Below are 27,228 nucleotides of genomic sequence, written 5' to 3' on the forward strand. Positions count from 1 at the left end.
CAGAGCTCGGGGCCCTGAAACTCGCTTTCATCTACAGCAGAAGCCACTGGAAAAGAGGGGGAAAACCACCAGCAAGCCTTTGTTTTTCCCCCAGTGATGTACCCAGGTTAATTCTGCTGGCTGTGCATTGCAAAACCAGCACTCACCTGAAGGGCTGCTGGGCTGTTGAGCAACGCTCTGACCTCTGTCGCAACTGCAGAAGTTAATGCTGAGCATTGCTAGAGAAAACTCATCTCTTCCAGTTGAGGCAGCAGTGTATCACATTAGGGATCCCAAGGTTTCACCTGAGCAGCTGCTTTAAAACCCAGAGGAGTTCAGCTAGCAGCAAAACAGCAGACCTACCCCAACAGAAATCCCTAAATATCCATTACTACACCCTCTGAGCCCGCAAGAGCCTTCCCCAAGAGTCATAAGCCCTTCGACCTCCAGGCTAACACACCCCACACACATCCTGCTGCAGCCTCAGCAGGTGAGAAGGCATTTTCCTCCTCACATCTTAACAAGAAGTGCACAGGAGACCTTTTTTCCTTCCTTTAGATACAAAAAAGGCAAGCTCAAGCCAGCCCTGGCCAAGCGAATCCAAAATACTGTGTTTAACCAGTACTGTCCTCACTGCTGGCTTCTGTCCCTCTCTGGGGATGAAGACAAGCTCATGGGATCACAGAATGGTGTGGGTTGGAAAGGACCTTTAGGATCATCTCATCCCAAACCCCCTGCCACAGGGGGTGGGATGCCACCCAGACGCTGCTTTCTGCATGGGATATGCACATATGCATCGGTACATTTGTGCATAAATATCCATATTCAATATGTGTTTTGGACATACAAGCATATCTAACACCAGTAGAAATTCCCACTTATCAAACTCCTGTACTGTTGACTGACCTTACAGTCTTCATCCAGACACTTATGAGGCAAGACACTGGAAAAGCTGGAATTTGGGGGAACGGTGGCAGGGGATGAAAGCAAGGCCTCCCTCCCAGCATGAATGCCACTGGACAGCAGCTCCTCCCAGCTCCCTTGTCTTTTTAAGGGAAGATTACAGAGGTTTAGAAAGAAGCAACTGCCTTGGGCTGAGATGTGAAACAATCAGCTTGCTCTGTGCCATGCTCCAGATCACAGAGAAAACATCGCTTGCAGCAGTGGCAGGGAGCCTGCAGGTGAGCGCAGCCCACAGAATTGCTATTCCAGAAAAAAAGTCCCAAATACAGACGGCTTAGCAGCAGAGATAATGGCGTTTCACTCCACAGGCTTCATCCACTATGAAATTTGGGGAAAACCTATTCCACACATACATGACCAGCTGCCTGAAACCAGCACCAAAATGCGCTCCTGTATCAGCAGGCCCTGTGTCCAGGATGTTAATTAGCGCTCCTTTCCCTCCTGCCACGGGATGAGGGCCAGGTAAAAGCTCTGCACAAGTCAGTGTGATTAATCTGCCAAATCCGTGATTGGCTGCCCATCACGTAGGAGTCCCACAGTTAATTCACAGCTCCAGAAGACACAAACACATTTCATGCCTTCCTGAAGCCAGCCGGCATCAGCTGCCTCCTCCCTGCAGAGCTGACAAGGCTCATGGATTTAAACCCACGATTCCTTGGAAAACAGACTGGAATAGTGTGACAAATTGAGAAAGTCTGCAAGTTAATTTGTATCAGACTTTAATTAAGTTCATTTCTAGATGTTTCCCTTTATTATTGTCTTTATGTCTGGGTTAAATTAAAAGTTTCTCCAAGTGCATCCCCCCAAAACACGCACAGCTTTGAGAAAACTTGACCCAAGAAGCTGTGGCTGCCCCCGGATCCCTGGAAGTGTCCAAGGCCAGGTTGGACGGGGCTTGGAGCAGCCTGGGATAGTGGAAGGTGTCCCCGCCCACGGAACTGGATGGGCTTTAAAGTCCTTTCCAGCCCAAACCATTCTGGTATTCTATGGAAACTTCCTTTTGGGAAACCTTATGCTCCAGAACCGGATCTTAGACAAGAGTGCTTAGAGGAAACTTAGTGCTTTCTACTGCAGTTGGAACAGTGGGATTTGGAGCCAAGGAAACCCCAAGAGCAATAATTAAAGCTTAAAAAAAAAGTGAATTACAGCAACTATGCTGGATGAAAACATTCAATAAGTGACAGAGAAATACACTGCACTCGAAGCCATGCAGGGCTGAAACTGCTCACTTCTTTTCCTTCCTTTTTCACATTTAGTTCATTTGTTCAGGACCTATTTTCTATAATTCCTATTTGGAGAACATCCATTACCTGTCCATTCACAGAGCTAACAGCCAGGACCCACCCAGGCTCATACCTGATGCTTTACCAAGTCCAAGCATAGTTCAGCATCTCTCTGCCAGCGTCCTTCTCCCCCGAGCCACCATCATCCTCATGCCTGGACCTTCCTGGCAACCTGAATACCTAAAACTACCCTCCAACACTTAAAAAAATCCCCACCGCAGCTCAGAATGAAGCAGCACAGGAGAGAGGCAGAGTTCAGGAACACGGAGGGCAAGGACACAACTGGGGCAGAGCTGTTGCTGGTTCCCCCCACAGCGGACAGAAATATCCCCATTTGTGTAAATACAGCTTTAGTCAACAGGGTGACAAATCCATACAGAGATAAATGTCACCCGCTGACGTCAGTGCCACAGCAACCTAATCAAAGTACAGCCTTCAGCTATTTTTAAAACACAGTTCAAGTATTTTTCTTTAAAAAGAAAAAAACTTGTTAAAACCCAACTTAAAAAGAAACAAAACACCTCTTTAAAAATAAATGTATTTAGCAGTAAAACAGAGCTGAAATATTTCTTTCTCTCTGGTGCTGTGGCCATACAATAAAAGCTTTACCCAAGCCCGAAACTTGCTGTTCCATCTGATGCGTCAGTGCACTAGAAAGCAAAAGATAAGGATTTGGAAAAGCGAGCACATCAGATTGGCACTGGCCTTTGTATTGGAAATTTACCCAGACAGGTTAAAAATAACACGGGGAACATTGGGAGCCATGCTGAAGGTCGCTGTCGGCGGAGCTGCTGTTTTTATAGTAGGAGCTGCCAGGGACACGTGACCGCCACTGCCAGCACTTGTGTCCCCAGCACACGTCGGGATCCCCGGGCTCACGGCTACGGTCACAGAGCCTGCTCAGGACCAACACGGCCCAGCGCTTCCTTGAGGGACCTGTTTTCCTTCTCAAAACCAGTCCTGTGACTGACACCGAAGGGAGTCATTCCTGTCCACTGGCCAACATTCCCGTTCTGCACTGCCATGGTTTTAAGGCCCGGTGTCAACGACATGGTGGTGTTTACACGGAGCTCGGCACACAGCTCCCCAGGCTTCAGGCCCTGCAGAGCTCAGTGAGAAGAGCATCAGCACCTGTACCGGAGAGCTGGTCAAACATCCACCGTGACCAGCCTGAGGGGATGTTCTCCATGGTGGCCACATCTGGGCTCTCCCTGGTCTCCCATTTAGGAAAAAAAAAAACACAGAATCCTCAAGGTTGGAGAGACCTTCAAGATCATTCAGTCCAAACACCAACACAGCACCACCATAATTGACCTTAGTGATACCCCCAGGTGCCTCTGGAATTTTTCCAGTGATAGCACTAGCTTCCTGGGCAACTCACTGCAATGCCTGACCACCCTTTCACCGATTTTTTTTTTTTCTATATCCAATATTCAATACCCAATCTGAATCTCCCCTAAGAGGCCACCTCCTGTCATCCTTTCACCCGAGGCACAGCAGAAGAGTTCTGCTCTAACCCCCACTTCATCACAACCTCTTGTCAGGTACTTGTAGAGAGCGATGAGGTCCCCCTTGAGTCTCCTCTTCTCCAGAAGGAGAGCTGGAAAGGAAGCAATTCCAAACTGGGAACACCTGATTCTGGACTTCACGAGTGCAAGAGGCTCTGCTGCTTCCTTGCAGTTGTAAAGTTTTCCATAAACGCTTCATGTGGGGGAAAAGTGTCTCCAACAGTTAAATCCTCAATTTCAGCTCAGACTCCACGGGCAACGTGCAGAAGTCACTGCTGGGCGTTGGCAGAGTTGAGCAGTGACCACCTGCCATGCACCCAAGTCTTCTTTCCATGCTGTCCTGGAAAGGAGAGGTGGCATGGATTGGATGCTGTCGGGAATGGCTGGCAGCAAGCGCTCACACTGATCTCTTCTCCTTGTTTGCTGGTTTGAAGGGAAGAAACTTGGTTTTTAGGAGGAGCAAGAACCTTTAATTCTTCCTTCATCTGGAATGTACAGCTCATTTAAGGGTTTCTTGAAGTTATCTGTATTTAACAGAGGGATGCCCAAAACAGGTTCTGCTCCCACAGAAAAACCGGATCTCCAGCCCCTGTGGCCTTACTCAAGCCCAAACTCCACAGGCAAGGACCTGCTGCCGAGGGCTTCCAAGCTTAACTGGACAGAAGGAAATAAATCTTCAGCAGCAAGAGAACAAATATCAGCGCAGGAGGATGAAAAACACGAGGGAAGGGAAGAGGAAAATTCCCATCAGCTCCTACTCGGTGAGATCACACACACGCCTCGACTCGTGAAGATGCACATGAAGACCAAGACAGACATGCATCAATGCCTCTCTCAACCAAGGGCTTGCCTTATTTAATGGAAGACAGCAGAGATAAACCTCTGGGATAAACTAGCGGTGGAAGAATCCATTTGCCCACCAGAGAGAATCAATGATTATCCATTTTCCCTTTTATCCTCCTCGTCGTACAGTGAATTGGAGCAAACGAGCTAACTGCAGCTCCCATCTGCTCCCCTCCCAGATGTTCCTCCAGCTCCGGAATCCCCGGCAGAGCCCGCACCAAACCTGTTCTGAGGGGAATCTCTTGCCAAATTTAAACATGACAAGCAAAGCAGCATCCCTTGGAATGCTAAATTTAGTGCGGCTTGACCGTGTAACCCACAGAGCTGGACATGTGGAGGGGCTCTCCCGGGACTCAGCACTTGTGTCCAGCTCATTTCCAGTTGGGAATACACTGGCTCATGGATCTGGAGTAGCACACAGACTCTAATTACATCAAGGAACACAAGTACAGAATAACAAAGTCTTTAAGCAAGAGCCATGCTGAGAGCTCCGAGGTCCCCCGCAGCACTTTCCCAAATAAAACCCCACATTGGGGGAGGGGGGGAAGGAACACAAAGTGCATTTACTGTAACACTCGCAGATGAAAAATTGTAATTGCTCTGCCTTGACATCTGGTTTCTATTTCGTTCCCATTCTATCAGGTTACATAACAAACAGATGATGCACCAGAGCCCCGGAGTTCTTCAGCAAGTCTTGCGCGGATTTGGTGTTTACATTCCTCAGCATAAAAATTCAAGCTATGCCACACACACAGGCATGTTCGAGGCAGACAGAGCGCTCAGAGACAAATGAGCAGTTTGCAGAGGAAAAGTAAGGCTGATTGGGGAGTGTGGGCGTGTTTTTAATAGAAGATTCCGTACAGAAAATCCTCCGCTGTCCCGATCCAGTTCAGGAACTGAGTCTGCACTCGACGGTGCTCGCAGCTGTGCAGACGGAGTTTACAGGAGCGAGCCACGGGGAACGCACGAGTTTACAGCCGGGCGAAACACTCGGGTGAAGCCAGTGCCAAATTTAATGATGCAAACCACAAATTCCATCCTGCCCTGTTATCTAACCAAGCACGACCTCTGGGGCCGTCCTCCACCTTCTCATTTGGGTTTGCTTTTTTGGTTTTTTTTTAAAGAAAATGGCACTTTTCACTCACTTCAGCTGTCACAGTGATTCACAGCCCCAAGAGCACGCTGAACTCAGGCATCCACTTCGCTGACCCTGTCCCCAGACATCGCAGACTTTCTTCTGAGTCAACAGCACATCCTTCCTCGGCAGCAATTCAGGAAGTCGTGCAGTGCTAATAAAGCTGACTCAGCTGAGCACAGGTCCCAGAGAATCCCCCTTCCCTCCCCAAAACACCAGCGTGTAGGAATGAACATACCAAGAGCTGGAAGATCATGGAGCTCATGCTGCTCCACTGCTTCTCTCTGAAATTTGATCTGCAATAATTCTGAATTATTCACAAACCCCTTATTAATGGAAAATTTTGTTCACAAAATATTTTCCATGGCTCACACAAACAGTAAGTAGCCCCAAACTTTAAGTCTCCCCCAAGCTTCTCACTGCACATTTAATTGCCAACCTGGCCTTCTTTACCTTCACTTTTTGGGCCAGCAAGAATAGCAAGCACCAAAATAGCCAGAATTATAAACTCATCTCACATATGATTCTGTATTCTGTTCCCATTTTGGGCTCTCTGTTTTGTTTCTTAGAGGCCAAAACACCTTGTGCTTCTCACTGTCAGGCAGGACACTTGTTCAGGGTAACATTCAGCTTCCTGAGGTACAACCCAGACTAGGGCTGGATTCATACCTTCAGGAGAGACCAACTCCCATGAGGACTTGCCAGCCTCACCACCACAAGTCATGTTTGAAGGAAGCAAGCCTGGGACCCCCTCTCAACTGCAATGCAAGGGTGTAAAATGTGTCCTGTAAGAGGGTACAAGAGCCCCATGCTGTGTTTGGGAAACGCCTGCCAAGACTCCCTGTGGATGGGACCTCTCCGAGCAAGAGGTCACTGACATTTCAGCTGGAGCCAAATATGAAAATAATAAAAGCCCTGATGGACATTGCTGCAATGCCTGCTGGTTTCCAAAGGCCGTGGCTGGCTTTCCTCCTCACATTGCCCTCACACGAATCTGCACACATCCACGCGCCGTGCTGCGAGGGTGACACCAGAAATGGTGCAGGCATTAGTCACGGGCAGGCAAGTGGAAAAATGCTCCAAAATACCAGTTTTCAGGAGGCCTGTTCCTCAGGTACTACAGGTATCTCTCCACTGCTAGCTCGGGCAAACACAAGAGCAAAAAGGACATTTTCCTGGCCAGAGAACCACTTCTGGCCACGTCTTAACAAGTTTATCATTAAGCAGCAAGAAAGCAATTAATGGTATTGACTTCAACGAAACACACAGCACTAGCTGCATTCCACTCCTTACCACGAGGTGGTTTTGCCTCTGTTTCCACCCTGGACTAAGTCCTTAGAAAGCCCACAGAGCAGCAGTTTAGGGGAAGAAAGAAGGGAAAAAGAAAAAAAAAAAAAAATTTAAAAAAAAATCCAAACAATGTTACCTCCCATTACAAAACTCCAACAGCTAAAATAGTTAAGGTGTCCCCCAGAAATTCCATGGAAATTAAGCACAGAGGACAAGAGCAAGGGGCAGAGACAGCACTGAGGTAGCAAACAGCCTCAGCATGGAGACCTCAAGGGACAGCAGTTCCTTACTCCAGGATGTAACTTTACACCTATCCGCATCTTAGTGCTCTTCTTCAAGCATCCAAATTAATGTGTTTATTCTTCCATTTCACCTCCAGGAGATCCTCAGGTGTCCATCCACTAAAATCCATCAGGGATTTAGTCTGTGGTGATGGCATGTTTATAGCTGGTGAAGGAGTTAATGGATTGTGCTTTGGATATCTCCTACTGCTGCTGGGGGCAAACCAAGGCAGCAAAGGGGTCCTCTCCAAAATCAGCACACAGCTCAGTCAAAACATGTCCTGACGCGTGCCAAGGGCAGAACAGGGAACCCCACAGGAAGGCCAAGGGATGCGGAGAGAGTTTGAATTCCATGCTTCCCAACACCTGTATTTCAAGCAGCAAGAGACACTCTGAGGAAAGGGACTGCAAGACTGACTAGCTCAGGGGCCAAGATGGAAAAGCTGTTTCTCCAGCACCAAAAATTTTAAGTGCTTATTCATCCCTGCTTGTCATCTGTAAGCAAACTACTCCTCCATTCACTACAGACTGGCAGAATGCAAAGGCGTCGCGCAGGAGCCTTCTCTTTTACTATTATAAATGATGCTATTTTTGCCTTTGAGCCTCCGGTATCACAGATCCCACATCCTTCACACGCCTCAGCCCAGCTCCCTGCGCTCTGCTATTGTGTCTTGCCGAGCCGGAGGTGTTTTCCCGCTGCAGCTTCACCTGCTGAGAGCAGAGCCGTGCCACGTGCCTGCTCCGCGTACAACCACCCATTCAGAGCACAGGACAATCCATCCAGAGCCACACACATCCAGCGAGCCCCAGTCCCGTTTGGGCTGCACCCCCTGAGCTTTTGGCACTCACGGCACCTCTGGCAACCCAGGAAGAGCTGCCACGGCCGTGCCAGGCACCGCCGGCCGTCCCAAACCTGGCACACACCACGGATTCTGCCCTCTCAGCTCTTCCCACCAGCACCAAGCTTTCCCTGCTGCCAGACAAAACATCTCCCAGCTGCCAGCACACGGCTGGGCTGGCACGGCCAAGGGCACTCGGCAGAGGTCAGCAGCTCCAAGAAGCAGCACAGCAAGGCATGGGATGCTCGGAGTGATCCCTCATTAGATGTGGTAGCATTTGTCATCCTGCACCCCCAGCAGCGTTTCGTGAGCCCCCCAGTGCTGAGGGGTGAAACATCCCACACACTTCAATTCATTTTCCCAACATCTAAGAAAGGGCTTGAGCTGAAATTACGATTTGGGGACCAGAGACAGCGCAGCTCAAATGCCTCTTCTGCCTGCATCCGAGGCCTGAGCCAGGAGATGTGGAAGCTCTGAATCAGAAGCATTCTAATTAAAGGACTCAGCAGATGACCAGTAAAAGTGGCCAGCAGCCTCCCCTAGTCTCAGTTTGGGAGGAGGAGGGAGGAGAAACATCCCAGGCAGATTTTTCCTCCTTGCATCTTTCCCTGTGCACAAAGGTATCCTTAGTCAGGGAAATTATTAACTTGGAAGAGGCAGAGCAGTAAATAACGCAGATCTAAGCAGATAAATCACGTAGAATTTGCCAATACCAAGAATATATTAACAAACCAAGATGTTATTAACAACTTGCAAATGTGACAAAACCAGTGAAGCTCACAGACGCAATGGAAACACAGGCTTGGTGGGAAACAGTAAGCAAAAATATTAAAGGAGCGAATACTGAGCCTTCTGCCTTCTTCAAAATCTTTGAAAGCTGTTGGTGAGATGGTGTCTTTGCCAGATACAATCTCACCAGCAACAGCTCCTAAACGCTACCTACTGCTTCTTACTGCAAAATAAAACCAGGTGAAGATTTTGGGGGAGTGAAAAACCCACTGATGTTCAATAGAAATAGTCCCACAGTTGTTTCTTGCAAGAGGAAAAAGGAGTTTCTAGCGAGACAGAACTCATCTCCCAACGCAAGTGTGTATCATACCTCTGCCTGCTCAAGCCACAAATGTTTATGTGCCTAAACCAACTACTGCATCATTATTTCTGAATAAAAACAATCTCCTTCTGCAGAGCTCTCTGGCTTCAGGAGCCTGAAAAGCCAAACAAGACACCACAAGCTGACCCCTTTATCCCAGCTCACTTTCCCCAGGAGGGAGGGAGGGCTCATCCCACGGCAGAGCTGGGCTGCTGCGACTACAGAACCCAGCTCTGGGGACTGCTGGCTCCTGAAGGGGCTCTCCTGCCTGCCTCTCCTGAAGAAAGCAGCCCCAACCGTGAAACACAAACTGAAATAGGAAGGAAATATTTAATTTTAGTGTCCGCACGTTTTTTTGAAGGCTTCCAGGGATGGCAACTCCACCACTGCACTGAGCAGCCTATTCCAGTGCTTTACAAGAAAAAAAAATTGACCTCAGGCACAAAGGAAGTCAGAGATTCCTCAATGTGGGATGGGCATCCCAGAGAGCTCCCAGAACCAACAACCACCCCACGTCCCAGCCGGATCAGTGGGGACAGGGGATCTCCAGCTCTCCGGCACCCAGGTCCAGGGGAGGAGGAAAAGCCAAGCACACCCTGAGCTGACACATCTTCACTCAGCAAACTGCAGCTCTGGGTTCACCCCAGCATCACCCAGTGCCCACAGCATGCCACGTGATGCTCTGTTCAGAGGCACGCCAGACACCTGAGATGGGAAAATGAGTGTGTGTGTGTGTGATCAGCAGGCTCCAACAGCCTGACCCAACACCAGGCTGTGGAAAAGCCCAGCCCCAGCCCAGCACGGCCCTAAGGAACAAACTCTGGCCAGTTCAGACAGAAGGAGCCTGGACAGACACACAGCAGCCACATCAGGGGAGCTGCTCTGTGCCCACTGCAGAGCCAAAACACCACCCTGGCATCAACAACAAGAAAGAGAAAAGCAGGAAAAGCCCACGCAGCCTGCACCCCGACACAGGCACGGGCAGGCACTGCCAGAGAGCACAGTGACACAACCCCCACTGCCCTTTCCTGCAACGCCTTGGGGCTCCCCCAGCACCCCTCTGCACATCACAGACCGAGGAATAAACAAACTGATCGGGAATACGCTTTTAAACCTGCATTTTCACTCTCAAACCTCGAGCTCTTATGGGGGAAAAGGGCCGCAGGGATATTTTTTCACACATTCTGCATTTTGGCCAAAACACATAAATCTCTCAGTGAATATTAGTTTGCAGCTCCAGAGAGGAAGGCCTAGGGAACGAGATGAGAAATCCTAGGAAATACAGAGTTTATCAAACCCCCACATGAGGCTGAGAGCAAGCCATGCTCTCCTTTCTGGCATGCAAGTCACCTTTGAGCAGACAGTTTTCTCCCCAAAAGAGTGTTCTACCTCTGGAATTTCTTCCAAACCCAAATCCCATCAAGGTCCCCCTTCCAGTGCTGATCCACTGACATCCACAAGCTGGTTGTTTTTCAAAGGACAGAAGGAACACATGCAGAAGTTTATAATGGAACAGTTTGGTTTAGAGCAGCTACAGGTGGTTTCTCAAAACTGGCAAAAATACCTGCCAAGAGTTTTCATCCACAGGTGGGATATTGGGGAATTTCCTCCGCCCCTCCAGCAGCAGTTTGTGTTTGTATTTAGATGTAGATTAGAGAATAACAATAAAAAATTTTTAAAATCTAAATTTTAGAAACACTTCTAGATCATTCTTATTCTCAAGTCTGCTCAACTGCTCCATTTAGAGGCAGGGCAGCTGCCGGGGCAGCCTTGCCAGTGGGAGGAGGAACGTGCTCCAGGAAAGCCCAGAGAGCAGTTCCATCAGGGCACTCTCCAAGGAGAAACCTCTGGAGAAAGCCAGCAGTTTCCATGCCACTCTCTGACTCTGAAGCTGCCAATGGACGGTCCCAGCCTCTCCGGCAGCTCCCCCAAGCTTCCCTGCAAGAATCCCTAGTGCAGGAGGATGACCCACTTTCCAGGTTTCTCACCCCCTCCCCATTTTCGGCAGCATTCAGCACCCCGTTTGCACAACAGTTGTTCCAGCAAATGGCTTTGCAGAAAGTCTCTTTCATCTGATAGCTGGAACATCTAAAGATCAAGTCCCTGTTGCCCAATGATTTGGGCAATCACTCCCAAAACATCACGTTCTTTTGTGCAACTGCTCTCCACGGTTTCCCCAACAAAAGCAAACACCAGAAGTACCAGTAAAAAAAAAAAATTAAATTAAAAAAAATGTAAAAAAAGAGTCTGAGCAAGCAGCTTGAGAAGGAGCCTCCCAAGTGATGGGAGGTGAAGCAGTGAAAGGAGGGCTGGGAGTCACTGAGCAGAACCCTCGCTCACAGCCACAAACACACTCCTGTGTTCCCAGTAAATCAAACAGATGCACCCAAAACCATTGTTCTAAGCTGCAGAACAGTATCTTTATAAACAGAACAGGATTCCAGAAGCTAAGAAGTTAAGGAGGGTGGGGGGCGAGGGGGCTCGCAACACCGACTGCAGCAGCTCTGACACCCCAGCCATGCCCTCCTGGACTTGACCACCCTGCAGCTGCAAAACTGGCAACCTCTGGCCTGCTCGGGGGCACGCTAGAGTCCAACTGTATTTACGCTGACAGAGACAAGCGAGGGCTGTGACGATTTATTGACGCAAGAGCTATTTTGTGCTCCATGCCAGAAATTAATCAGTGGAGGAGGAGGAATTCTCCTTAAGCGCTTTGGTGAGCTGCTAAAAACAACAGGCTGAGGTCTCCCATGACAAACACCACTGAAAAGAGAAGAAAGGAAGAAAAAAATTAAAAGGGCAACTTCCACGCAGCAGCTTCTTCAGAAAGATTCAGGAATCGGGCAGTGCCTGAGCAGAACCTGCCTACTTAACTTTCCTTGTGAAAAAGAAAATACATGAGAGAAATAAAGCAGAGCTTTCCCAAAGCTCTGTCAACACGACTGGCTGCTGTGTTTGTTCAGATCAACCTGTCTCAAGTTTATCTGGGGGAGGTGGAGGCGGTGGTGAAGGTGTAGTGACCCTTCAGGTTGGCTCTACCTGCTGCAGTCAAGATAAAAAGAAGGAAACCAGGGGCAACAGTCCCATCACCTCCTTGAAAGAGCTACTGCACAGAGCTCACTTTGAAGGGAAAAAAATGCAAAAGAAAAGAATCTTTAATGCAGGCTGAAGGAATAGCATCAGCCCTACCTGCCAAGAAGACATCACGATAAACCTGTCAAGAGTTACGAGCCTGCAGAACAGGCCTTGCACCTGCTGGAAAGGAAAAAAAGGAAGGGAAAAAGCCAGCTAATGCCAATCAGATTCTTGCTGCTGGCAGAAAAGAGATGCCAGAGCCCTTCTCCTGGGTTTGGTAAGCTGTGAGGATCACATGCTTTCCCCTGGCAGAGGTTCTGTGAGACCACTGGCACCTTAGTTAGAATAAAGCAAGTTCTGGGAAGTTTCAGAGATTTTTCCTGAAGCAACAGACGTCAAGGATTCAGTACTTGGATGGACTTGTGGAGTTTGGTGTATGATCTTTTTTACTGTTTTGGATGATTTTATGACCAGAAAAGAGAGGGTTGGTCTAGTTCAGGCTTTTATGTCTTCCCACAGGAGCAGCTAAAGCATTTTCTAGATCAGGAGTGAAAAAAAAACCGTTTAAAACTGTTTCTCTTTATAAGCAGCATAAAATAAAGGTCACAGTTAACAGAGAGGGTTAAGCCTTGTTTGAGTAGAAAGTGCAAGTTTTGAATGCCGAAACAGAAGAGCAAAATACAATTCTCAACGGATTATTTTAACATCACCAGGCTTTAAGGGTCTCCTGCCCGAAGAACTGTCAATTGATCAGAACTGCTTAAACCACCTTTCCAGCAGCGGGCTGAAAAAAAAACCAGCCGCCCCCAGATCTGCGAGCAAATAACCCAGCCAGGGCCACGCTTCCCATCTCCCGGCCTCTCCCGCTTTGCCGGCCGGCCGCGACCGCATCGATCCGGGGCCATTGATCCCTGCGACACAGAGAGCCACCGCACGGGAGATCGTGCACGGCAGCAGCTGCCAGAGAGAAACTCAGCATCCACAGCACAGCCAGCACAGCCCAGGGGACACGCAGAGCCCATGGGGACACGCAGAGCCCACGGGGGACACGCAGAGCCCGCGGGGGACACGCAGAGCCCACGGGGGACACGCAGAGCCCACGGGGGACACGCAGAGCCCGCGGCCCCTCGCCCTGCGCTCCATGGCTTTGATCCTGGTGGGCTCACAAGGCCTCAGCGGCTGCCCTGGAGGACAAAACAGGTACCTGAGGCCAAGGCTGGCAGCTCAGAGCTCCCATCACCATTTGCCCCATAAAGCTATTTATGTGGTTTGGCAGCACAAGGGCTAGAAACAGCATGAGCACACGGCTTCCAGAATAGCAAAAGGGTCAGGATTGATTTTTTTATTTTTTTTTAAACAAGTGATTTCTTTGAATTCGGCTGAGATTTCTCCAACATGCTCATCCCAGCCCTCCCACAGAGCACAGGGGGCTTCCAGCAGTCCCCTCCACTGCAAGCAGCACTACATTGGTGGGAAGTTTCTCCTCGAGGAGAGGGACTCTGCTGCTGCTCTGTTCACAGGTAAGTCAGCAAAAGAAGTTGTTTTTCAGTGCTGGGATTGTTCAGCCCTTGGTAAAACCAAAATGACAGAAAAGAAACCCCAAGAAACAACAAATAAAAGTAAAATTTACTCTGTCAGCCCCCCAAAAATCCACATCACATAAGAGCAGAGGTTGAGAGGGTGTATTTAATGGCTGTTGTCACAATCTTACCTGTCCTTCCCCCCTCCCCCAGGTATCCACAGGTAGCTGTGGTCAGGCTCCTGTCTCCCCCGGCTGACCCTGCCCAGCCATCCTGGCAGAACCTCCTCACGCTTGGCAACTCAAGCTTCCAAAACATTTCTTGCAACATCAAAGTGGAGCAGGGCAGCTACAAACATGGAGAAGATTAAGTCTGGCCTGTGGATTCCCTGGCAAAGCCTGTGCTGCCAGGGTTCAAAGCAGGACCAGCAATGCCCCACTGAACCGCAAACACACTCAGGAGCTCCTGGAAACTCCCACAAGCACTGCTGCCACCAGGGGTGGCTTCCAGCTGAGACAGGAGGGTCTCAGAAAAGCCCACCTCCCATATGGAATTCACTTTTCAATAGGTATGAAGGTTTATATCAGCCTCATCCTTCTGAAAGGCTAAAAATCTGCTTCCACACCTGAGCAAATCAGTCCATCAAGGCAAAGGGTGACAGCAATCCCCAGGGGGAACCCCAGGAGCTGCTGAGCACCTCAAAGCAAGCCAGGGCACTGCTCGTAAAGCATCTTTAGATTCTCCCAGTAGTGATGAAACAACACTACTTTGATTTTGGTTATGGAAACAAAACCTTTAAAAGACCTGCTGATATATCAATTTTAGTTTTTGTAGCGGAAGAATAAATCCTGTGCCCCGTTTCTCTGTGGTTTGACCACTCCACCTGGCAGCTGAAACGGTGCAGGTGTCAAGGCTTTCCCTGCTTAATGGCCTAAATAGAAATAATAAAATAAAGAAATAAAAGTGCGGGGGGGGATTCCTGGTACATGGCAAGCTACGAGGAGAAAGGGACTGGCAAAACCTTTACTGAAAGATGGGAGAATTCCCAATTCCACAATTGTTCATTCTCCAGTCAGGCACCTGCTACTCCACGTTCACTCGCTCCCGGCTATCCTCTGACTGTAAAGGCAGTTTCTGCAGATGTCAGAGGATGAAGAAGATATACTAAGCACTGCATTGAAAGAAGAAACATTGCAATCCACTCTTCAGGTAACAAATTGTATTTGGGGAAGTATGAGATACAGGGCAAACTGGGGTTGACCAAAAGTGAGTAACAAAAATGTAGTAACCTCATAGAAAAAGGTTTGTCTCCTTTCCAAGTGGGACACAAGATCCCAAGGACTATCTCAAACATTATTACAGAATCAGCCGACTTTAAAAGTACAATATTTTTTATATCCTTTCCCTACCCTGTACTTCATTCAAAATTTCCAGAGTTCTCAGCCTCTCATCACAAGTACCTGCTTCTCATCTTTGCACTGCAGGAAACATCACAGGCTAAAAAACTTACTTTAGGAACAGGCTTTTAAAGAATTCCTAAGTGCAAGAACTGCATTTAAAGAAAAAGCAGAAATGAGAGGAATGTACTTGGCAGGGACACTGACCTAGCAGGAACTTCAGCTTGAACCCCAAGTTGAAGCACAAAACTATTCTTCTCTTTTGAGGGTACAATCAAACCCTTGCACAGAAAGTCCCAACTATTTGAAGCTCCAGAAAGTGAAAACTTCACAGGTTTAGTGGGAGCAGACTTAAAACTTTCAAGGACCTCAAAATGACACCGTTCCTGGAGGAAATCCAGGACAGGCTCAGCTCCCGCATGGGTAAGAACAGGAATGAAGGTGGAAAAGGTGTTCTGTCATGGGCTAGAGAAAGAAAAGTGAATGGAGACATGGCCAGTTCCATCTGCTGGAGTTTCCAGCTCTTCTAACCACAGCTTGTTGCTGAGTTTACCCCACAGCCAACCCCAAAGTCCCCCCCAAAACTGGGGGACCAGGCTGCTCAGGGAAACAGCCTCTGAATTCCCAGTCTAGAATAATCCAGTAAAACCAGAGCACCAGACTGGTAAGGGGAAGCAGGGCTCCCTGGAAGCATCCAAGGCGGTTTGGACGGGGCTTGGACCAACCTGGGATAGTGGAAAATGACCCTGGCCATGGGTGGAGTGGGCTTTACAGCCCCTTCCCACCCAAACCATTCCATGTCTCCGTGATACACCATGTCCAGATGTTCTTCCACGGTCACCAAGTACCCACCACAGCCCAGCCCTGCTAGAGGAGGGCTGGAGCTTACCCCCATAGTCCTTGTGTTTGTTTGAAATGAGGCTCTTGCCCCCAGACAGCCTCATTGCTGCCAGAAAGTAGGTCAGTGTCATTTAAAGCCGCCTTGAAATGCATCTCCACAGAAACTTCTTAATCTTTAAAAAGAGAACGCATCAAATATTTATTGCGCGGTGCGAAACGCTGGGAGATGCTCATGGGGAGAGCTCTTCTGTGTGCACTGCATGAAGTGGCTTTCCATGCCTCACTGAGCTGTGCAGCAGGGCAGGAGGGTGGCTGCTGCAGATAAAGCCCCGTACAGAAGTCCTTATCTGCCCAGCAAATCACAGTACGTGACTCCCCAACTCGTTCTCCCGGTGCCATGTGATCCCGGAGCTCTCTGCTTCCTCCGGGAGCTCCTCTCAGCCCTAATGATCCCTGCTGCAGATTTTACCCTATCAGCCAGGCAGCTCATTCTCAAAACTTCAATATTCCTAATTATCAAACATTCAGCACTGCAAAATGTAGCTGAAATTTGCATCTCTGCAAGAGTGGCTCTGAAGAAAGGATGGAGCATTTGCATTCAGACTGGTTAATTCCTGCAGGATAACATTTCATAAACAAAATGCTTCATTGAACATGGAGATTTTCAGCTTTTACAAAGGAAAGTGAACTTTAAACAAATACAAATCAGTTGAGTGATTAAGTGTTTTGGTTTTTTAAAACTAATCTTTATGTATAACTAGTATCAGCAGAACAATCTTTACTGATTAAAGAAGCGAACGATAGTGAAACTCAAGCCACTGAAAATTAGGGGAGGAGGTAGAAGGCAACTGCAAGGAATCATTTAAGGTGAATAAGAGAGGGGGGAAAACCCTAAAACATTTAAAAAAACCTATAAAAATACCCCACACCTACTCACAACCCAGTCAGCCTGGGTAAGGTGAGCACCACGGGTTATGTAAGGCAAGCTTAAATTGTGGCCAACGTGAACAGGTTAAGGAGTGAAACTAAACATGCTTTCCCCCGCCCCCCCCAAGCTTTGTCATAATCCTAAATGTTATCTTAATTAGCCTAATTGTCTTAATTATACTTCGCAGCAGCTTGAGCCTTCACAGCACAATTCCAGCGTCTTTTTTTCCAGCTTTGTTCCAGCGCTGGAAGAGGCGGCGACTCCTCTGCCAAAAGCCAAAGGCCACGTGATGCCTCCCAGGAAGTTTTCTCCCACCTGGGTATTCTTCTTCTCCAAAAGCTATTTCGTATTCCCTACAGAATCTGAGTCCAAAACACAACAAAAGAAGAGGCAGTGATGGGGGGAGAAGTCACGCTTTTCTCAGCCAACTTAAATCTTCTCCGTATTTTTCCACCTTGTTCAGCGAGAAGCTCTCAGCGCTCAACGCTTCTTACAAAAGCTTTGCAGAGTGAAATGAAAAATAAAAAAAAAAGCGCAGAAAAAAACCCCAACCCACCCCACTTCCATTCATCTATGCCGCAACAATTTCATGGCACAGCTCCTAAAACATCCCATTAGTGCTGGCCTTGGAGAAGATTAGAGAAGAAAGCTTGAACCCACTGAAGCAAGGCTTAATGGGCTCTTGAGTTAAGCCAGAGCCTTCCCTTAAACAATGCCCATCATTAGGAATAATTACCTGTAGCTGTATAAATCAACATGGCTATGATAACTGACATGAGAAGTCCAGATGTCATCTTTGGCAAGGCTTGAGAAATATTTCTGCTCCTTATTATACAACTGACTCTTGAAAGAGAAATGAGCAGCAAGAACACCAGCGGTGAAAAGCCACCACAAAACACTGCAGAATTCCAACCCAACCCTTGGAAGTACAACCAGAGTAAGAACCCAGCACCCAGGAAGGGCACAAGGTGGGTATCCAACAGCATCCTGGCCAGCTGCCACACCCTAGGTTTTGGTCAGACCACCCTCCTCAGCACCATTCCAGACAGGGTTGTTAGAAAAACAAAGCTCAAGCTGATTTTTGGAACTACAGGAACGCTGAGCCAAAGCAGCAGAAAGAGGCAGGAGAGACAAGTGTTCAGTGATGAATTAGGAAAGGAAGCAAGGCAAACCAGCATCAGGCTTCCACTGCATAATAACAGCCCAACCAGGAAGGACATCACCACTTCCCAAGCCTCTGCAGAGCAGCTCCTTAAGAAGCCAAGACGTAGCCATGGTTGGGTTTGGACTGCAGGTGGGTGTTTCAGGTGTCCCACCACCACAAGGAGAGAAAAGCAGGCGGCCACAGCTGCCCAGCCTCACTCCTGAGTCATGGAAACACTGAAACAACAATTATCTGTTATCTGAAGAACAGAGCTCCCGAAAAACATCACTCTGCATTTGTGTCTCCAGTGAACACCTGCATTCATACAAACACACGTTTCTCAACTCCTCATAGTACCAACAAATTTCAAAATCTAAGACATTACAGAAGCAGAGGCCAGGTTTGTTTTTTTCTTTTTGATCATTCTGATGATTTTAGAGACTCATAAACTCATTTCAGTTGTGAGGAGAAGGTCAGGTCTCCCCCTGCTGCCTGTAGACTCCAACACCTCTGTTTATTGCAGGATTTCTTCCCCCACAAACAAGTGGTTCCTTAAATCTTAGGAGCTGTTCTCTGGCTTTTAGCACTTCAGCCTTAATTGTTAACCTCAACCTGATTAAACTGAAGTCACAGAGTAATCTCTCAGAGGCAGAGTGAAGTAAGTCCTTCCACGTGCCTTGTTGTTGTTGGATTATTTGCTTCCCAGCAGCCAGTTCTGTACCATAAACTGAAACGGCCCAAGCACAATTAAAATTCCTCTTACAAAGCTCTAACTAACACAAAAGTTGCCCCAGACTCCCTAAAAACAAATGTGTGAGGCACCTTTAAGCTGGAAAGCAGGTAACTGAGCAGCTACAGCTTCTCCTGACAGACAGAAATGCACAATTTGGTAGTGATGAATCGTGCCTCAGATTACAAGACACATTAGGGATAATCCCCTAGACAGCATTGAGGTGGATCAATTGACTTTTCTTCCAGCAAAACTATTCCTTCCTGTTAAAAAGTCCAACAGGTTTCTTAAATACCAATAAAGACACCAGCAGAACCATGCCCGTTCCTTGGAAGTACACTCCATATCGTTAAGGCTGCTCATCAGCACGGATTTAACAAATTAAATATCCGGTTAATGACTCAGAAGATCTCTGTTTTCACTGATGCAACGATTAGAAACCCGAATTACAGAACAATCAGAAGTCTGAAACAGTAGAACTTCCTTGTAGCTCTTGGTAACACCAAAAGCACTTTGCACCTTCACACCAAGTATCAGACAAAGCAGGAAAGGGAGCGGGTCTGGTGACCCTTTCAGCACAATTAAAAGGTGTGTTCATGCAACAAACTCCATTTTGGGGCCACTGCTGGGACTCCAAGTGGCCTTACCCTTACCTGGATGGCTTTGGGAGCTCATTGCTGGCAATGTCTAGTCCTTGGGAGAAGGGATTGGAGACAGATCAGTTCCCACGGGAGTAACAGCAGCTCAAAAGAGCTCCAGTGCTTCACCAATACATAGGAGTGGGAAGTGGGGATTAAATCATGGCCACCTTGTAAAATCCAGGGCACAGTGACATGCTGAGTCGTATGGGAAGTAATCCAAGAGGGTGGCAGAGTGTCTTCCAATAGCTTTTAAAATGGGAACCTGCAATTAAAGAAAAAGATGTCTGCGTTAGCAAATGAAGATTAACAGCCATTTAAATTGTACATTATATAACCTATTTATCCCTGAGATTAAACTACAATGCTATTTTAGGCATTAAGGGCTGCAGAGAGAGTAATTTTCAGAGCTGTAAATGTTACTTTGATTAATAACCATAAAGATGCAAATTAATACTTAACATTGTTTTAAAAAAAAACAATTAAACAACTTTCCAACAACACATTCACGTCTCAGAAACCCAAAATTCTGTGTTAATTCTCATCCTCCAACAGCACCATATGAAGCCACTTCAGTCCAACAGCTTCCATATTTTAAAAGCCATATGTATGAGTGGTAACTGTACTTCACGCATCTGTTCCCCAAAGAAGTCTAAAGAAAAATTCCTCAGTGCCAAGAAGTGGTCTTGGAGCAGGAAGGAAAAAAACCCACACAATCAATTCCACTCCCACTCTACCCAAGCCTCCAGCAGATTACTAAGAAGCAGCTCCATACTGCCCCAGGGGAAAAAATCCAGCATTCCCAATTATTTTGAAGCTGTGTAGTAGAGGGAGGGAGAGAGAACAGAGGGAAAATCACCCACAGAGTCAGCAACCTCTCACCCCGGCCCCCAAAATATGGAAGTATAGAAGCAGTAGATACCCTGGTTTGGAGAGACCCCACCTGAGACCCATGCTGACCTAATCAGCCACCCTCACACGGAAAGAACTTGCTCAAGTTCAGTTTTGGGGGGTCAGGGGGTTTTTGGCACTATACCAGTGACATCCAGTATTTCCCATCCTTGGAAGTGCCCGAGGCCAGGTTGCAGTGCCCTTGGAGAAACCAGGGGTAGTGGAAGGTGTCCCTACCCATGGCAGAGGGTGGAATGGGACGGGCTTTGAGGTTCCTTTCCACCCAAACCATCCTGGGATTCCAGAGCATCCCTGTTTTACAGGCAGGCTGTCTCAGGGATTGTGCTGTGCCACTGGCACGAGCTCCCAGCCAACGCCCCCGACCCGGATCGAACCCAGCTGTGTCCTTCACGCAGAGTATCCCACTGCCACAGGTGATTTCCCTTCTTTGCACCAGAAAACACCATAAAACCAGCAGCCCAGCCCTCCTGGGTACCCAGGGGAGCTCCTCCTACCCGGCCAGGCATCACCCAGCGCTGGGGTGAGGTCACTCTGCTGGCAGCAGCCAGCTCCAGCCCATCCCCACGGATCCAGCTGACTCTGCTCACCCCAAACTGCTCTGGCAGCAGCTCCCAAGGAGTGGTGCCCTGCAGCACGGCTGGGGCGGCGCACGGCTGCTGGGAGCTGCCACAGGAGATGCCATGGGAGCTGCTCCTGCCTTGCACAAGGACCCTCTGGCCACAGTGTGGCTGTGCCATGGCATTTCAGGCAGTGCTGGCTATTCCTGGAAGAGCTCTTAGCACACTCGGGTTTGAGTGCTCCTTTCCAAGAAGCAAAACCAGGTCTGAGACTTCCAGCACCAGCACAGTTACTCAGGATGGGCTTTCTAAAGTTACTGCCCTGATGTGCAGAAAAATGCCTGGGCAGGCACTGCTGAATACAGTCCCTTCCTTGCTGTGCTTCATTAAAAGCCCCCTTTAACTGGCTGTTTCTCTGCAGCCCAAGTGTCTCAGCATCACCACTCTCCAAGTTCCTCTCTGCCCATCTTGCATTCTTAGAGACCTGGAATGCGTTCCATGTTACGCATCAAATCCGAGAGAAAATCACTTAAATGTCATCTCTAATCCCTGCAGGTCTCTGCCATCCCAAATGTTCAAGATGTTCCAGTCCCATTAATCAGCACATCCTGTTAAACAGAGCTGGGTCAGCTTAGACCAGGCATTAGCAAGATACTAACATAATTTATTTTCATTAAAACCAGCAGGTACTGTTGTAGCATAAGCCATCTCAGCTGCAGACAAGAAGGATTTCGAGTGGAGTTACCAGATCTCCCTGTCCTCATTTTCCCAGCACAAGAATGAAAATATGAGTGTGAACAGTGAAAGTTTCCCAAAGAAACGGAACTGAATGAATAGCACCAAAACCATTCAACAGCACCGCCAGTTAAATCTATTCCTACCTCTGCCCCACCCCTGGAAGAGTTCAAGGCCAGGGGCTTGGAGCAGCCTGGGACAGTGGGAGGTGTCCCTGCCCATGGCAGGGGGTGGAATGAGATGGGTTTTAAGGTCCCTCCCAATCACTCTGGGATTCCATTATTCTCTCCAGGACACGGCAGTCCTGTCTTAAATTACCTCCCCCAAACTGTAATTTTCAGGTAGCCCTTGCACTGATCTCCATGCAGACCAATGCCAGGCCTTCACCTGCAAAAATTCTGTAAATTTGTCCTTTCACCACCATCTCAAGGAAAACACTCCTTAAATTAAAAGCGAAACGCTCTCTCTCCCTGTGCCTCGGATATCGGGAGGTCTAGAGGGTTTTCCAAACAAATTATCTCGTTTAGGAAAAAAAAATAAGATTAAAAAGAAAAACAAACCCGAGTTTGTTTAACTTCTGCTCCAGTGCCTCCCAGGACAAGGGCGATCACCTCTGTCCCGAGGAACAGCGAGTCCACCCCGAGCATCATTGCAGAGGCACGGGCAGGGACTGGCTCAGGGCCACCTCCCGCTGCCACCCGGCACACAGGAGGCACCTCAGAGCCGCTGCCTTGGCCGGAGGGTCCCAGCAAGGCTCACTGCTGGATTTTGGGGTGCACCTCAGGCTCCGCTGGACCCCGGCTGGAGCAGAGATGGGCACAGGCAGGCAGGGCGTGCTGTGAGCCGCAGGATCACCTGCTGGCCACGGGAACTGGCCTGGCAGACAGCAAGCAGGGCCACGGGCGCCGTGCCAGGGTTGGCACGTCCCTGGGCACTGAGCAAAGGAAGGGCTCGGGAGAGCAGCCATGGACAGGGCAGCGGGGGCACCGCAGGAAGTGCCCAGCAGAACTGCGGGCTCAAACGAGCAGGTCTGTCAAATGTTATTTAACCAGCACTGGCAGCATCAAGCTTCCTGCCTTGCAGGAGAATTTTCAGAGTCTGGTCACCGCTGGATTTTTAAAAATCTCAGGAACAGGAGCACAAGGAACCACTTAATGCCTGTTTATTTCAGCCTGCTTCTAGCAGGGCACACCTGAGAGCACAGGCTCCCTAAAACCACGGGGGTGGTGCATCAGCAGCTGTACCCTCATCACATTCCTGGATCAGAGGGTGGCCACGGTCTGAGAGTGCTGTCACCTCCTTGTCACAGCCCCAAACGAGCCTCTGTTCCTGCAGGACAGACTGAGGGGCTGCCAAAGTGCCTCGTTTCTCCCTGGTTTGGAGCCTCAGCAAACCACCAAGCCTGGCAAGGCACCTTCCCTGGATTTAAAGTAATTCCAGATCTTCTCTTACCCCAAGAAAAAGCTTTTTTCCTTTTATTTTTTTTACATAAGAATCTTTACAGTTCTGCCCCAAGAATGATTTGTTGATAGGAGGCCTGGAGCAGCTCCCCTACAAAGACAGGCTGAGAAGGCTGGGGCTGTCCAGCCTGGAGAAGAGAAGGTTGCGTGGTTGGATACCTCAAAGCAACATTCCATTATCCTGAAGGGGCTCTGAGGAAGCTGAAGAGGGACTCTGGATCAGGAACTGCATTGAGGGGACAAGGAGTAACGGGTTCACACTATAAAGAGTGGGAGTTCGGGTATTAGGAAGAATGTTTTACTGTGAGGGTGGTGAGACACTGGCACAGGTTGCCTGGGGAGCTTGTGGATGCATCCCTGGCACTGTTCAAGACCCGGCTGGAAGGGGCTTGAAGCAACCTGGGATAGTGGAAGGTGCAGGGGTGCGGAACAAGGTGATCTGTAAGGTCCCTTCCAACCCATTATGGTTCTGTGATTCTGTGGCAGCATGAACATTCACCTTCCTCCTCCCAGCCCCTTCCAGATGTGCTTCTGTGCCGTCACAAGTCCAGATGTGCAGCAACCACTAATGACAGTGGCCACAGAACTTTATTTACAGAGCTCCATTTCTCAGAGCTGTAATTGCTCTCCAGCCCCGATAAGAATCTTGGCCTGGGGCTGGGCTTTCAGGCTGAGTCAGCCGGGCTGCTCAGGACAGGAGCTCTGGTGCCCATTCTCTCTGACACAGCAGCAGCACTGCTGCCAGCATCCCTTGGTGGAACAAAGGCATGCTGGAAGGCCTTCCACATCCTGCCTCTGCTCTAGCAGCACCCCAGCACCGTGGGGTTTGCTCTCCAAAAGCCATGGAAGCACCGCTACCACCTTCCAAAAGGCGCCACCGCCGGTCCTTCTGCCTGGCACAGATCGTTTCCAACGAGATCGTCATTTTTCCCCCAAAATTACCTCCCTGGCTGCACTGAGAAGCAAACAGCCCTGGGATTACACAAACACACCGACCTGAAGGGAGGCACAGCCTCTCTCAGAGCTCTATCGATTCACTCTCTCCTTTGACAACAGATCCCGCACTTTAACCGGGGGGAAGCTGCCTTTGCTCCTCAGGGTTTGTTTATAAAATACTGCCAATACAGGATCCATACACGAAAAGAGGAGGGAAGGAAGAGGCTTAGAAGTGCCTGGAAACAATTCACTGTGACCACAGGGAGATTTACTGCGTCTTTATACAGGGTGATGGAATGGCTTGGGCTGGAAGGGACCTGAAAGCCCACCTCACTCCCAACCCCTGGCATGGGCAGGGACACCTTCCACTAGGCCACGCTGCTTTATTTAGAGCAGAGCCAGTGTGAAACAGCCTCCCGAGCTCGCCTCCCCTCCATTTCCCAGCCACCACTTTGCAAGGTGACAAAAAGAGTGGCAGCAGTCCCCAGGATCCCCACAGCTCTGAGACAACATCACCTCAACTCCCGTTTCTCCAGCAGAATACAGCTTCACTGGATCTGTCCCAGGAGAGCAGGTTTCACAAGCACTGCCCACAGGTGCTGCTTTTCCTACAGTCCCAGCAATACTCACACCTCTTCCAGGAAATGTATTTGCAAACTTCAAACACCATCAGACACCCCCCTCAAAGAGTTTGGAGTCTCTAAGCGGTTTTCTGTCTCTAAACACACACTGTGAGAATAGCAAGTGACACTGTAAAATCTACTATCAGCTTCATGATAGTAGATTTAGTAGATGATAGTAGAACTGTGGCCAGAAGAGCAACTGGATTACGATGGAAAAATGAAAAATAAAAATAAAGAAGGGAGTTTGCTGCTGTGTTAGCCCAGTTCCTCCAAAACCACGCAGATTTTGGGCAGATCTGGACACTCCCCTTCCTTTTCCAAGTAGGCAGTGTAAGAGTTTCAAAAGGGCAAGAAAACCATCAGAGGTGTGGTACAAATTTCTCACGCAGGTGAAGCAGATTATAATAAACCTGCAGCCCAGAGAGAGGTGACTTAAAGATATCACAGTGATGCAGAGTCACGATTAACACAGACAAATCACTGATCATTCAGCTTTCCATCTGTTTCTGTCAGAGCTAGAACTTTTTCCCCTACTTTTGCTGGGTGAGAAGCTGAGAGGACCCAGGAGGAAGGAAAGGGTCCACAATTTGGAAAAAGCACAATTTGAAGTGTGCTGTCTGCATTACCTGCTCCTCCTTAGCTGCGCTGAGAAACTGGCTTGAGGTGCTGGAAAAACCAAAAGTTCTCCTGAATTCCAAAAGCAAACGGACAAATTTCTTATGGAAGAGGACAAACGAGGCCAAGTGCACGAGGCCAGGAAACCCATGAGACAAGTCACTGTTTGAGAAGTGTCACCATGTGCATGTCCTGTTGTGAAAGGCCTCCCAAAGTACATCCTCTTGGATGCTGCTGGAGAACGTGGCAATGAAGAACTTTTCAAGACCTTAAAAAACCTTAAAATCTCATCTGAACACCAACCTGCAGTCACCAAACCAACTCAGCTCTGCATTGTCCCACACAGATGTGACAGCCCCATCACACAAAATACTAGTTTTGCTCTGTAAAACTTCCTATATTGCACTGAAATCACATATCAGAGTCTTTCCAGTTTCCACACCTGCACTTAGTGAGTTAAGGGAAATACTGCCAAGTGGAAGTGTTGACACAAAACTCAGGAATCCTCATGGAAGGGGTCAGGGAGCACAAGCAGTGTGAGCACTGAAGCCTTCACTACAGTTAGAACTGTGTAAGTGACAATTAAACAGGAAACCCAAGCGAGTGGAGCTGTTACCAAGAGCTCCTCTCCAAGGGAACGCCAGGTACAAACATGTCCTGGCAAGGAGGATCCAGACTGACCAGTCCAGCCCTCTTTGCCAGGACATCCCATCTTTGCCAAACATATCGTTTCCCTGCAGCACCAGCACCAGAGGTGCCTGCATCTGAGACCACAAGCTCAGCACGGTGATTCAAACACACAGAGCACCTCAGAAACACGGCAGCACTTCAAGGAATCGGCCCCCGTGCATTTGTTTAGCAAATGCTGACTTTTCCCAGCCAGCTATCACAAGAGGCTCTCACATGACAGCCTGCAGCCGAACAAACATTGTGCTTCTGCCTCTCCCTGAAAGCTCAACTCTCCAGCTCTCACACACAGTGAGGACCTGCTGCTCACACCAAACACTGCGACCTCCTGACAGGTTCCGTGGGGTGACACCATCAGGGGGGATTCCATCTCTGGGCACATCTGTCCTACATGTTAAATTTTTGTGTGTGTGTACCAAGATTCCAGGACTAACCAACACCTGCTCCAAACTTCCCCAGTTCACCCAGGAGCTGCAGGGCCTTCCCAGACAGTGCCTGGGAGCAATCCTGCCATTATTCCATAAGCAAGTCCCTGCAATATAAGCAGTGCTACACATGCACTGAAGTCACCGTCAGAAACAAAATGAACAGCCACAAGTGGCAAGACACTATTAACTAATTATGAGCTGCTTTATTAACATGGAGCTAATCCACAGCTACGGAAGGGTGGAAAACCTAGGCGGAAATAATTAATCTAATTACACGTAACAGAAATTGTCTACAAAAATAATAAAAGGAAAATGCTCTCTACAGTTTCCCATCCTTTTGCTTCTTATAGTCATGGAGCGCTCCACAGCTGATTTCCAGGGCACACAGATTCCCTGAGCAAAGCTGCTTTTCCCAGGCTCTTTTCAGTTGTGTCTCAAAATCAGGTGCTCAGACTGATCCCTGCTGGAAGTCCAAGCGCTGAGACGCCAGGCCAAACTGAAAACAGGGTACCTCAGTGAAAGTGAAAACACCCTTCGCCCATTTCTATATCGAATTAACACAAAACTGACATTATTGAGCTTGGCCCTGGCAGTATTTTCCTCACCAAGTTTCAAACTGATGAAATCCCTCGTGGTACCTCGCACAGACACTTTTGCAAATCACCACCCTGACCAGCACTTACAGCTGCTCTGCAAACCAAAGGTGCCTCCACAGCCTAGAAAGAAAAATAATCTGGTGGACACCCAAAACCACCAATTGTGCCTTTTCTCCTTCCTTGCTAGGAACACACA

The 27,228-nt window shown here is 48.6% G+C and overlaps 1 protein-coding gene across 3 annotated transcripts in view; it reads right to left on the reverse strand.

The window, feature by feature from the left end:
* Nucleotides 1-27,228, reverse strand: part of HDAC4 (histone deacetylase 4) — a 176,397-nt gene that overhangs the window by 131,203 nt on the left and 17,966 nt on the right. For 2 of the 3 annotated variants that reach the window (XM_038142676.1, XM_038142677.1), the window contains exon 2: nucleotides 19,499-19,748. In XM_038142676.1, coding sequence (XP_037998604.1) covers nucleotides 19,499-19,520 — 22 coding nt within the window. In that variant the 5' untranslated portion in view covers nucleotides 19,521-19,748. Of the gene's footprint in view, nucleotides 1-2,298; nucleotides 2,510-19,498; nucleotides 19,749-27,228 lie in introns of those variants that run through there. The other variant, XM_038142675.1, reaches the window with a different exon arrangement.

This window comes from Motacilla alba, chromosome 7 (assembly GCF_015832195.1).
Source record: "Motacilla alba alba isolate MOTALB_02 chromosome 7, Motacilla_alba_V1.0_pri, whole genome shotgun sequence".
NCBI classification, from domain to species: Eukaryota; Metazoa; Chordata; class Aves; order Passeriformes; family Motacillidae; genus Motacilla; species Motacilla alba.